This window comes from Salmo salar, chromosome ssa29 (assembly GCF_905237065.1).
Source record: "Salmo salar chromosome ssa29, Ssal_v3.1, whole genome shotgun sequence".
Lineage (NCBI taxonomy): Eukaryota > Metazoa > Chordata > Actinopteri > Salmoniformes > Salmonidae > Salmo > Salmo salar.
The window spans coordinates 11,653,878-11,667,329 of NC_059470.1; the positions used below are offsets into that span (position 1 = coordinate 11,653,878).

Here is a 13,452-nt window from a genome sequence, read left to right on the forward strand (position 1 = left end):
ATTGGTCCCATGTTTCATGAGCTGAAATAAAAGATCCCAGACATTTTTCATACACACAAAAAGCTTATTTCTCTCAAATTGTGTGCACAAATATGTTTACATCCCTGTTATAGTGAGCATTTCTCCAAGATAATCCATCCACCTGGCAGGTGTGGCATATCAAAAACCTGATTGAACAGCATGATCATTACACAGGTGCACCTTGTGCTGGGAACAATAAAAGACCACTCTAAAATGTGCAGTTTAGTCACACAAGAAAATGCCACAGATGTCTCAAGTTTTGAGGGAGCGCGTAATTGGCATGCTGACTACAGGAATGTCCACCAGAGCTGCTGCCAGATAATATAATGTTAATTTCTCCACTATAAACCGCCTCCAATGTCGTTTTAGAGAATTTGGCAGCACGTCCAATCGGCCTCACAACCACAGACCGTCCCAGGACCTCCACATGTGGCTTCTTCACCTGAGGGATCGTCTGGGACGGAAGGACGGGGGGGGGTTGCCGTGGTCATATTTCTGTCTTCAACAAAGGACTTTTGTGGGGAAAAACTCATTGCGATTGGCTGGGCCTGGCTCCACAGTGGCTGGGCCTTGCTCCCCAGTGGCTGGGCCTATCCCCTCCCAGGCCCACTCACCTCCCGCTTTGGGCTGGATGAGTCAATGTGTAGTTCATGCATGTATAATCTATGATAAGAATTACTGTCTTGCCTCAATTAGCCACAGAATATCTGGTTTGAATGCAACTGTTTTTCTAGAAGCCATTTCCCCTATATTTTCCCCCACATGGGCCAGCCCCCTAGCAATTCGAGTTCTATGCGCCAATGAGCTTCAGTCCCTCGCCATTTGAGTGACAGCTAGCAAGATGCACACATAGTACAGCGAGTGAGAGCAATGATGTGGCGCTCATATCTGCACGTGTGACATGGTACACAATTTTCTGGGACTTTTAGCTCGTGAACATTACTTTCAGAATTACTGTCTAAAAAGTATACACAAGGTAATTGTGACTATCAAAACCAGGAAACATGAATTCCATTAGTGCAGAAAATATTGTTAGGTATGAGCCAGAGGCAGCGTTCCAGGCTGACTACATTGCAGATGCCACACAAAGCCTGGCAAGGTGTTTATCAAAACAGCTGCCCACATCATATGGTATAGTAATCTGATGCCCGACTGCACAGTCAATTATTAGTCCCTCGCTCCCTCCAGAATTCTGTGATTGCAATTTTTTTGAAAAGTCAACAATTCCCCGCATACTATGAGTGGCCTGGCAAATTTGACATATACCTGTACTATTTCCGCATAAAACAGTAAAATACTTGCAATATTATCACATAAAACTAAAACTGACCCATCATCGCAGTACATAAATTGGACTCAATTTCAACCAATCGTCGTACATTTACCACATAATATGGTTCAATCAACAAACTTTTTCCCTCGTCCCCGCATTTTAGTGACAAATTGGAGGACAAACTCATTGCATATTGGCATGCAAAATGTCAGAATTGCCGCAGCAAAATCAAGCATTTTTGCCCGCAGATATCCCTGCGAAATCCCAGAGGGACAGGATGATGTGGCATGCAACCATTAGTTGATGCAATGCAATGTCTGCATTGAAGCCAGCCTGGAACACGACCATAGTCACTTGTTACATTGTGGAAAGTACAAACTCATACACCATACAGGTCCCATACGCAAATATACAGTACCGTACATACAGAAATACTAACATGTAAACTTGTGCAGTCTTGACTTCATAACCAAGCAGACTTTCTGACTGTTATTATGTGTAAATACTTCATTTATTTAGATTCATGTGTATAATAACATACTTATATATAGCTAGACAGTTCTTGATGTTTGAGAAAGGACATATCAGCGACATTTCTATGATTTATTTGCGCATCATTTTGCACCTCACATAATTATGAAGGAACTAGACTATCAACTGTGAAAGACACTGCGGTGAGTCCCATTGGCGCTGTAAAATAATGGTCTACATTGAAAAACTGCAATATGAAAATATACATTCAGATAATCAGTTATAAATGGACTAACGTCACACAAAAAAAAAACAGCGTTAAAAACAATTAAATGAGACAAATATATATGAGTCAATTACTTTGGTGATTATTAAAAAAAAAAAAAACGATTGATCTTCCCCTCAACACTTGATTGTCATGTTGCTGGAATGCAAATTCTGGAAGTAGTGGTCTGGGTTCACTTTGGAGGAGAGCGGAATCTGGCTACCAGTGGGGGAAATCTCAGTGAATGCAGCCATAGTCTCGATTCAGGCTTGTGAAGCTTGTCCCTCGTATTTCTCCACATAGCATGTCCATGCATAGGGTGTCAGATGGCCAGTGTCACTTGTGGGTGGGGCCTAATGATGCTCATCATACCGCCTCTGACTCAACCACGCCTCTTCCTTTTCTTCTTCTTCCACAGAGGGTGATGTAATCCTGGAGTTTTTGCTGCAGAAAAACGACATTGCTTGGAGATTATCACACATATTTTTTGCAAACAAAATAACTATGACTAAGACAGAAAAAAATATATACACGTAGAAAACTTGACAGACAGACAAACAGACAGACGGATACTGTAGATGGATACTCACGGATACTCCGTGGCTTTCTCGCAGATGTAGCTGATGAGATCTTCACAGAAGAAATCATTCCACAGTCCCTCGTGGATGAGGCCAGCGCAGTCCTCTCCTCTCTCATGCCCGTGGCTCCAGTTGTCTGGCTGTCCTGGCTTCCACTGCCTACAGTCACACAGCAGAGGGCACTCACACACTGAAACCTAACTTGAGACACGTGAATGTAACTGCGTCTTCCCCTTTAGTCTTGCATTGATAGTAATGGGATTATCTCGGCTGTGAAAGACTAGCATCAGCCTTGACACTGAGGTACTATACATACGAGAAGGCAGGTTCGGTTCCATCCAGCCAGCGCCATGCATTCTCCTCCTCCCTGTCTGTCAGACCCATCCAGAAGTAGCCCTTTCCAGAGGTCTGCTTTTGCAGCCATTTCTGAGAGAAAACAAGGAAACATGATGTCAGTAATGTCACTCATTTTATGACTGTTTGAACAGTTGTGCTTTTGATTTTACATTTACATTTAAGTCATTTAGCAGACGCTCTTATCCAGAGCGACTTACAAATTGGTGCATTCACCTTATGATATCCAGTGGAACAACCACTTTACAATAGTGCATCTAAATCTTTTAAGGGGGGGGGGGGGGGTGTTAGAAGGATTTTGAAAGGCCTATGAGGATAACTGTTCTTACCTGTTCATCGTTATCGTTAATGATCACCATTGACGCAGTCTGGGCATCACAGCTTTTCTTTGCATCGTCAAAGTTGTGCAGCTCTTTGGAGAAGTGATAGCATTTGTCTCTGAAGCCAACCCACTCTTGAGGACAACCTGCAGTGAACGGTTATTGTTATACTATCACAATGAACTAATGTCCTGTCTATCATAGATGGTGTTGACAGAGTGATACAGACATATCGATGGTGTATAAAAATGAATGAGTATCACCTGGGGCCGACACAGTAGGAGCGGGGGCCTCACTCTGGATCGAGAAAGGGACCAAAGGCACTGCTGCCGCTGCTGCAGGTCGGGCAGTGAGTCCTGGCAGTCCAGGTGGCCCTGGGGCCCCCACGGGCCCCACCGGTCCCCTGGGTCCCTGTGCCCCAGCCGGCCCCACCTGTCCTCGATCTCCCGACGGACCTTGTGGCCCCTGAGGACCGGCCTGTCCATCTCTCCCAGGGAGCCCAGCAGTGCCTGGCTCACCATTTGCACCCGGGGGTCCTGCCCTGCCCCCTGACCCTCGGGAGCCCTTTGAACCTGGGTTCCCCCGTGAGCCTGGCTGACCTTTGAACCCTTGTATTCCTGGTGGTCCTGGAGATCCCTTCTCTCCACGGAGCCCCTGCACCCCAGGCCCACCCGTATCCCCTTTCTCCCCTTTCTGACCGGGCTGACCGGCTCCTCCCTGGGGTCCTTTGTCTCCCCGCGGGCCTCTTGGACCAGGTGGACCTGAAACAAGAAACAATAAAAAATATACCTGGGTCTGTTCAACTGTTCAAAGTGTAGTAGAGGAGTGTGAGTGTCACTTTACCCTGCCTTCATCTACATATCTACCACAAATACCTCGTACCTCTTCACATTGATCTAGTATTGGAACTCCCTGTATATAGCTCCATTCTTGTGTCATTCATTTTACTCCTCTTGTGTTACTAAACTCAGCAAAAAAAGAAACGTCCCTTTTTCAGGACCCTGTCTTTCAAAGATAATTCGTAAAAATCCAAATAACTTCACAGATCTTCATTGTAAAAGGTTTAAACACTGTTTTCCATGCTTGTTCAATGAACCATAAACAATTAATGAACATGCACCTGTGGAACGGTTCTTAAGACACTAACCGCTTACAGATGGTAGGCAATTAAGGTCACAGTTATGAAAACTTAGGATACTAAAGAGACCTTTCTATTGACTCTGAAAAACACCAAAAGAAAGATGCCCAGGGTCCCTGCTCATCTGCGTGACCGTGCCTTAGGCATGCTGCAAGGAGGCATGAGGACTGCAGATGTGACCAGGGCAATAAATTGCAATGTCTGTACTGTGAGACGCCTAAGACAGCGCTACAGGGAGACAGGACGAACAGCTGATCGTCCTCGCAGTGGCAGACCACATATAACAACACCTGCACAGGATCAGTACATCCGAACATCACACCTGTGGGACAGGTACAGTGCTCAGACTGTCCACAATAGGCTGAGAGAGGCTGGACTGAGGGCTTGTAGGCCTGTTGTAAGGTAGGTCCTCACCAGACATCACCGGCAACAACGTCGCCTATGGGCAAAAACCCACCGTCGCTGGACCAGACAGGACTGGCAAAAAGTGCTCTTCACTGACGAGTCGCTGTTTTGTCTCACCAGGGGTGATGGTCGGATTCGCGTTTATCATAAAAGGAATGAGCGTTACACCGAGGCCTGTACTCTGGAGCGGGATCGATTTGGAGGTAGAGGGTCCATCGTGGTCTGGAGCGGTGTGTCACAGCATCATCGGACTGAGCTTGTTGTCATTGCATTCAATCTCAACGCTGTGGGTTACAGGGAAGACATTCTCCTCCCTTGTGGTACCCTTCCTGCAGGCTTATCCTGACATGACCCTCCAGCATGACAATGCCACCAGCCATACTGCTCGTTCTGTGCGTGATTTCTTGTAAGACAGGAATGTCAGTGTTCTGCCATGGCCAGCGAAGAGCCCGGATCTCAATCACATTTAGCACGTCTGGGACCTGTTGGATCGGAGGGTGAGGGCTAGGGCCATTCCCTCCAGAAATGTCCGGGAACTTGCAAACTTGCAGGTGCCTTGGTGGAAGAGTTGGGTAGCATCTCACAGCAAGAACTGGCTAATCTGGTGCAGTCCATGAGGAGAAGATGCACTGCAGTACTTAATGCAGCTGGTGGCCACACCAGATACTGACTGTTACTTTTGATTTTGACACCCCATTTGTTCAGGGACACATTATTAAATTTCTGTTAGTCACATGTCTGTGGAACTTGTTCAGTTTATGTCTCAGTTGTTAAATCTTGTTATGTTCATACAAATATATACACATGTTAAGTTTGCTGAAAATAAACGCAGTTGACAGTGAGAGGGCGTTTCTTTTTTTGCTGAGTTTATTTTATTTTTAAACTCTGCATTGTTGGGAAGGGCTCATAAGCAAACATTGCACGGTAAAGTCTACACCAGTTGTATTCGACGCATGTAAATGTGTTTTCATTTGAATTACCCTGTAGGATGGTGAAGTTGGTGATGAGCTGTGAGTGCTTGCTGTCTACCAGCTTCATCTCCTCCATGATGATGGAGAGGCTGGTGACCTCCTTGTCCAGGCGGGCCACCAGGTCGTCCTGCTGCGACCTCAGTGTGGTGGCGTCTGACCTCACGTCTGACACGGTGGCATTCAAGTCGGACAGGTAGTCGGAGTGGCGCCCCACTGTCTCGGCGCAGGTGCGCAGCTCGTTGAGGTTCAGGTTGATGGCGCCCAGGAGTTGAGTAGTAAAGCTGATGTTGCCTGTCACGCGGTCGATGCTCCCCTCTGACTCGTCCAGGCGTATCTCCAGCTGGTCGAACTTAGAGGAGGTGAGGTTGTCGTGGTTGCGCTGCTGGTCCATGATCTCCCTGAGAGTCTGGTCGTGGTTCTCTGCCAAGCTGGAGGTGTTCTGGAGCTGTCCAGACAGCGAGGCCAGCTGAGATCCCACGTCCTCCAGGCTGTCGTTGTTGGACTTGGCCAGGGCAGAGGCATTGGAGGCCAGCACCTGGAGGTTCTGCACCTTCTCCTTCAGCCAATCAGCGTCCGACTTCGTCTGCCTGGCCGTCTGCTCCAGGCTTTGGAAGTCGTTTCGGATCTTCTGGATGGCCTGGCTGGTGTCATCCACAGATCTCTGCAAAGCCGAGATTAGGCCCCTCTGTTGGGCCTGGGTGAGGTTAAGATTCCCGATGCTCAGCAGGGCCTGGCTCTGCTGCCGAACCTGCTCCTGGAGCTCCGTTTGCAGCCGAGCCGTGTCCTCCTGAAGACCCTCCATGGTGCCTCCGTAGGCCCGCAGGGTGCCATTGACAGACTTCAGCGTGGCCGTGTTGGCGTCCAGCAGACCCTGTATGGAGCCCTGGCTGCCCTGCATGTCCAGGCCAGAATCCTGCAGACGACCCAGGGCTGCCCGGTTACTGTTGCTCCTCTCTGCCACCTCAGACAGCTGCCGCTGCAGAGCCCGGATGTTGTTCTTAAAGGCCTGGATCTCTGTGGTAGTGTTCTCCGACTTCTCCCCAGTCTGGTCATCTGGGGACATGGTGTGAAAGAAATGATTACATAATGGTTGGTGTGGTTACTCTTCAATCAAAGATTAAAGAGACTTCAATCAAAGACTTCAGTAAAAACAGTAACTCTTAACTGTTATTATTCAACACAATGCACAGGCTTAAGTTACAAAGGATTATGCATGGTCAACTTGCTATAGGTAGTGGGGAAACTCACCTAGCTTTTTCAAGTCTGTTTCCACAGCAATGATCTTCCCCCCATAGCTCTCGATACCTTCGGACACATTGTCAACCTTTTGCACCACTGCAACACAAACAACACAACACAGTTCAGGGTTAGCTCTTCAGCACAGTGGCGGGCTCCATACAATATTACGAGTCTGAGAAGGATGGGCAGAATAGCCTGCAATCACAGACACCATGTATAAAAGGGATCAGAAAGAATGATTATGAAACCTCACTCAGACACAATATATAAGATGTCTATATGTCTGGTGGGTATGTAATAATGGTCGCCTCAGCAATCACAAGCTTTAGGATTAGGAAATGGTCATGTAATACACAATAATGTCTCAATGACTGGGTGTGTCCATGAAGACTGAGCATGAGACACTGAAGACACTGGCAGATGAGCACAGAGTGGGTGGGTGGTCAGAGGGAGTAGGGTCCGGAGAGGAGGGGGGTAGGACAGAGACACTGGAGGGACCCTGGGGGACAGGAAGCAACCCGAGGGGGGTCCTCAGTAAACAGGGGGATCAAAGGGTACCCTAAGGAGACAGACGCTGTGTCAGGCGACTGGACCCTTCATTTCCTCTGGAATGTGTCTGGGATTCCATGGAATCACCCCACCACCATCACTTCCACAGGCTAGGGAGCCATCTCTAACCATCTAACTGGAGACCACAGGGGTTACATCTAAGGGTGCACCATATATCGGTAAGCATATCAAAATCGGCCGATATTAGCTAAAATGACAACATCGGCATCTAGTTTAACGCCAATGTGCAAAACCGATGTCAAAGCTGACGTGCATACCTATATAACGTAGGTAGATGACGTAATGACGCCACGAAAAATACAGCGCTACATGTGCAACACAGCATTCCTAACCTAGCCCACAATGTCTGCTGTGTGGATCTATTTTGAAGTTTCAAAGGAAGATAACAAAAAGGCCATCTGCAACATTTGTGCTGCTATTATTTCCTGAGGATGTGAGAAAGTGAAATCTTTCAATACCACAAACCGAATTACTCACTTGAAAGTAAATCACCCCCAGACGTTCAGCGACTACTTAACCTGTTAGGGCTAGGGGGCAGTATTGACACGGCTGGATAAAAAACGTACCCGATTTGATCTGGTTACTACTCCTGCCCAGTAACTAGAATATGTATTTAATTATTGGCTTTGGATAGAAAACACCCTAAAGTTTCTAAAACTGTTTGAATGGTGTCTGTGAGTATAACAGAACTCATATGGCAGTCAAAACCTGAGAAGATTCCATGCAGGAAGTGGCCTGTCTGACAATTTCTTGCCCTTCTTGATTATCTCTATCCATTACAGAGGATCTCTGCTGTTACGTGACACTTCCTACGGCTCCCATGGGCTCTCAGAAGGCGGCAAAAAGCTGAATCGTGGCTTTGCAGGCTCTGGCTGAAAAAACAGTAGCGCGTTTTGGTAGTGGCTGGTTACAGTACTGTGAGACTCAGGCGCGTGCCCGCGTCGACCCCATGCCTTGTTTTCTTTCGTCTGTTTACCTAAACGCAGATTCCCGGTCGGAATATTATCGCTTTTTTACGAGAAAAATGGCATAAAAATGGATTTTAAACAGCGGTTGACATGCTTCGAAGTACGGTAATGGAATATTTAGACATTTTTTTGTCACAAATTGCGCCATGCTCGTGACCCTTATTTACACTTCGGATAGTGTCTTGAACGCACGAACAAAACGCCGCTATTTGGATATAACGATGGATTATTTTGGACCAAACCAACATTTGTTATTGAAGTAGCAGTCCTGGGAGTGCATTCTGACGAAGAACAGCAAAGGTAATCAAACTTTTGTAATAGTAAATCGGAGTTTGGTCAGGGCTAAACTTGGTGGGTGTCTAAATAGCTAGCCGTGATGGCTGGGCTATGTACTCAGAATATTGCAAAATGTGCTTTCACCGAAAAGCTATTTTAAAATCGGACACCTCGATTGCACAAAGGAGTTCTGTATCTATAATTCTTAAAATAATTGTTATGTTTTTTGTGAACGTTTATCGTGAGTAATTTAGTAAATTCACCGGAGGTTTGCGGGGGGTATGCTAGTTCTGAACGTCACATGCTAATGTAAAAATCTGTTTTTTGATATAAATATGAACTTGATTGAACAAAACATGCATGTATTGTATAACATAATGTCCTAGGTGTGTCATCTGATGAAGATCATCAAAGGTTAGTGCTGCATTTAGCTGTCTTCTGGGTTTTTGTGACATTATATGCTAGCTTGAAAAATGGGTGTCTGATTATTTCTGGCTGGGTACTCTGCTGACATAATCTAATGTTTTGCTTTCGTTGTAAAGCCTTTTTGAAATCGGACAGTGTGGTTAGATTAACGAGAGTCTTGTCTTTAAAATGGTGTAAAATAGTCATATGTTTGAGAAATTGAAGTAATAGCATTTCTAAGGTATTTGAAAATCGCGCCACGGGATTACACTGGCTGTTGGCTAGCCCAGAGAGGTTAAAAGAAAATCTGAAAAAAACTAAGAGCACACAACTAAACAAGTTCAAGTCGAGCAGTCATATGAGAGTAAGAACATTTCAGCGAGACAAGTCAAAGGCGAAATCCATTAATGCCAAGATAATGCAATTCATTGCCCTTGACAATCAACCAATCTCTCTCATGGATGATGCTGGCTTTCGCCGACTGGTCGAGCATCTCAAGAACCGATAAACACTAACAAGTAGACGCTATTTTTCAGATGTTATCCTACCGGAGTTACACAGTATTGTTGAAATGCACATCCATGAGCTACTTGCTATGGGCGTCAATGCTATTAGCTTCGCGACTGACATTTGGACCAGCGATGTCAGCCCCATGAGCATGCTGAGTCTGACAGCACAGTGGGTCGACAAGGATTTCGTACTGAGGAAAGCCGTATTGCATGCTCAAGAATGTGCTGGTTCTCATACTACTGCTGCCATTTCGAGAACATGTTTGAAACTTGTAAACATGAACACACTCCTAGCTCCATTCGAACAACTGACTCGGGAATAAGCTCATCAACTGTGTCTGCAGCAGACGTGATACCCTCTGTCATGGCATTGAAACGCCTGCTCAACAAAACTGCTGATACAGACCACGTGGTTAAAACTTGCAAAAGTACTCTACTAAAGGCTGTAAACAAGTGATTCAGTGGCATTCTCTCTGAGCCTCTTTACTGTGTCGCCACAATGCTCGATGCTAGGTATAAGGACCTCTACTTTGATGCAGACATGAAATCGGGTTTACGTGAAATGTTAGACACAGCTGGACAAATTGGAAACGGAAACAGTGACAGTGCGCACCGAGGAAGAGGACCCATGACAGAAGAGGCCACAGACAGACAGAGCTTGTGAGAACAGACGCTGGGAGATGAGAAGCAAGTACAGGGAGTGAATATTTAATAAATAACCGACATGAAACAAAACAAGGACAGCGTCTGGACAGGGGGACCAAAACAACATTAATGCTGACATGGGGATCAAACTGAGGAATAGACAGATAAAGATGAGGCAATCAATAAAGTGATGGAGTCCAGGTGAGTCCAATGAAGCGCTGATGCGCGTAACGATGGTGACAGGTGTGCGTAACGATGAGCAGCCTGGCGCCCTCGAGCGCCAGAGAGGGGGAGCGGGAGCAGGCGTGACAGAGCTAAAAAATATTTGAAAAGGAATAGTTCCACCATATTAAAACGACAGTTCAGTTCACATAACAGCCCACTGGCCACAGACGTCAGTTCAACGTGTATTCCACATTGGTTCAACGTAATTTCATTGAAATGACGTGGTGACAACATAGATTCAACCAGTGTGTGCCAAGTGGGAGGGTCGACCTTAAAATGAGGGACAGGTTTTTGTTTTAATTTAAAATGAATCACTAATCACTTGAAGTAAATAATCATCTTCAGAAATGACTTTGTAAAAGCAACAAAATAACTAGGGCTTTACACTTTACACTGATGGTAAAAACGTTGAGAAATGTTGGGGTTAAGTGGGTTAAAATCTTCCTGGAAATCGCAGAGGGTGCACAGAGGGGCATGTCAAAATGCACATTTATTGGATTTTCCACGTGGTCTATATTAAATTGAATATAACCAGATTTTCAAATTCTATATTAGTGCACAATTTCTACTTAAAATATCAAAGGGAAGCAAAAGGCACTCATTTCATGGAACATCCCAATTAAGGAAGAAGTAGAGTGATGACAGAACATCTAACTAACAACGACAGAGAGAATGGAAGGCAACCGCTTGGAAATGAGAGATGAGAAACAGAGAAATAACAATGTGTCATTCTTTAGACCCGCCAAGGATGAGTGTACATTTCTCATTGTCAACAAACAATGGAAAAAAATGCCTTGCGGAAATAGAAACCCAGAACTTCATACATGCTTTTAACGACTTGCATGTGTTCGTCTGTAATTGTGCTAAGCTAAAATGGGAGTAGACTGAATCGCTTGATTCATGCCATATTAACATGCATGCGTAACATGGAATTCAGCCCAAAAGTAGCCTATAATTACATTTCCCCATTTAGATAGAATTTATTTCAGGTGAGTGTCTTATCAAGAGTGCTGTGGTGTTAGAAGCACTCCTACCTGATAGTGTTGACTGGGGCCCATATTCACAAAGCGTCTCAGAGTAGGAGTGCTGATCTAGGATCAGGTCCCACCCCCTTCTTATTCATTAAGATTTAAGGCAAAGATCATCCTAGATCAGTACTCCTACTCTGAGTCACTTTCTGGATATGGGCCTGGTATGGGTGGTGTCATAGACATGTAGTAGTGTTTGTGAAACTCAGAAGTAATTGCTTTCGCATGTTTGAGAAAGTGTTTACTACATAAACTCTCTGAACGTATAATCCTCCCAGGATCCCACTCTTTCCATTGCAGGAAACAAAAGATCAAAACAACATTCCCAACCATTCCTAGAAATGTCTCCAGACTTGAAACAGAGAAGTCATAAAATTATGATGTAAAATGGCTTCGTACAGAGTAGACGTCCTAATATTTTGGGAAACTCAAGTCGCCTGTATATGGAAATCAAATGCCACTCGGGATGTAGCCTTCTCAGCCTGGTGGACGGATGTACAGTACCAGTCAACATTTGGACACACCTACTCATTCAAGGGTTTTTCTTTATTTTACTATTTTCTAAATTGTAGAATAATAGTGAAGACATCAAAACTATGAAATAACACATATGGAATCATGTAGTAACCAGAAAAGTTGTAAAAGATGGCGCCAGAGGAGATGGCTGCTGTTTTACGGGCTCCTAACCAATTGTGCAATTGTGTGTGTTCTTTCACGTTATTTGCAACTTATTTTGAACATAATGTTTCTGCCACCGTCTCTTATGACTGAAAAGAGCTTCTGGATATCAGGACAGCAATTACTCACCTCGTACTGGACAAAGCATTTTTCTTTTACGCGAAGGATTTACTTCAGACACCCAACAAGGCCCAAATCCACATCATTCGCATGAAGAAGATACAGAGATATTGGGGACATAGGTCGGGGTGCCTTGTAAGGATCCGACGGCGAGTGAGTAATCCCCCTTGGATAATAAAATGGATGAGTTCTGATCAAGACTATCCTACCAACGGGACATTAAAAACTGTAATATCTTATGTTTCACAGAGTCATGGCTGAACAATGACATGGATAACATACAACTGGCTGGGTGTTTCGGTCCATCGGCAAGATAGAACAGCTGCCCCCAGTAAGACAAGGGGTGGCGGTCTGTGTCGATTTGTCTCAAGGTTTTGCTCGCCTGAGGTAGAGTATCTCATGATAAGCTATAGACCAAGAGAGTTTTCATCTATATTTTTTGTAGCTGTCTGTCACGAAATTTGTTGTGGTGTTGAAGGGAAGACCAAAATGCAGCGGGTATATGGATACTCATTCTTTTAATTCACAAAAAGAGTAAAGCATCCACAGAAAAGAAAAAACAAAACAATAAACAGTACTCAGTACTAACAACAGTGTGGCAGGCTCAACAAGCAGTGCTCACAAACAATTCCCCACAAACACACCCAACTAATATAGGACTTCCAATCAAAGGCAACACCACACAGCTGCCTTCAATTGGAAGTCCACCCCAATTAACTCTACATAGAAACACCCAACCTAGACAGAACATAGAAAACACAACTTCTTCTGCCACGCCCTGACCAAAACTTATACACCTACTCCACCTGCTGGTCAGGACGTGACACTGTCTATTTACCACCACAAACCGATGCTGGTACTAAGACGGCACTCAACGAGCTGTATAAAGCCATAAGCAAAAAAGATAATGCTCATCCAGAGGCAGCGCTCCTAGTGGCCAGGGACTTTAATGCAGGGAAACTTAAATCCGTTTTACCTAATTTCTACCAGCAT

General features: G+C 45.1%; 1 protein-coding gene across 2 annotated transcripts in view; it reads right to left on the reverse strand.

Moving 5' to 3' along the window:
- Positions 1-1,786: 1,786 nt before the first annotated feature.
- The window catches only part of LOC106590136 (collectin-12), a 62,127-nt gene continuing 50,461 nt past the window's right edge, over positions 1,787-13,452 (reverse strand). For both annotated transcript variants that reach the window (XM_014180756.2, XM_045710792.1), the window contains 7 exons: positions 7,045-7,131; positions 5,806-6,849; positions 3,546-4,043; positions 3,292-3,428; positions 2,925-3,034; positions 2,621-2,767; positions 1,787-2,474 (listed from right to left, as the gene is read on the reverse strand). In XM_014180756.2, the coding sequence (XP_014036231.1) occupies positions 2,384-2,474; positions 2,621-2,767; positions 2,925-3,034; positions 3,292-3,428; positions 3,546-4,043; positions 5,806-6,849; positions 7,045-7,131 (2,114 nt within the window). In that variant the 3' untranslated portion in view covers positions 1,787-2,383. The remainder of the gene's footprint in view (positions 2,475-2,620; positions 2,768-2,924; positions 3,035-3,291; positions 3,429-3,545; positions 4,044-5,805; positions 6,850-7,044; positions 7,132-13,452) is intronic.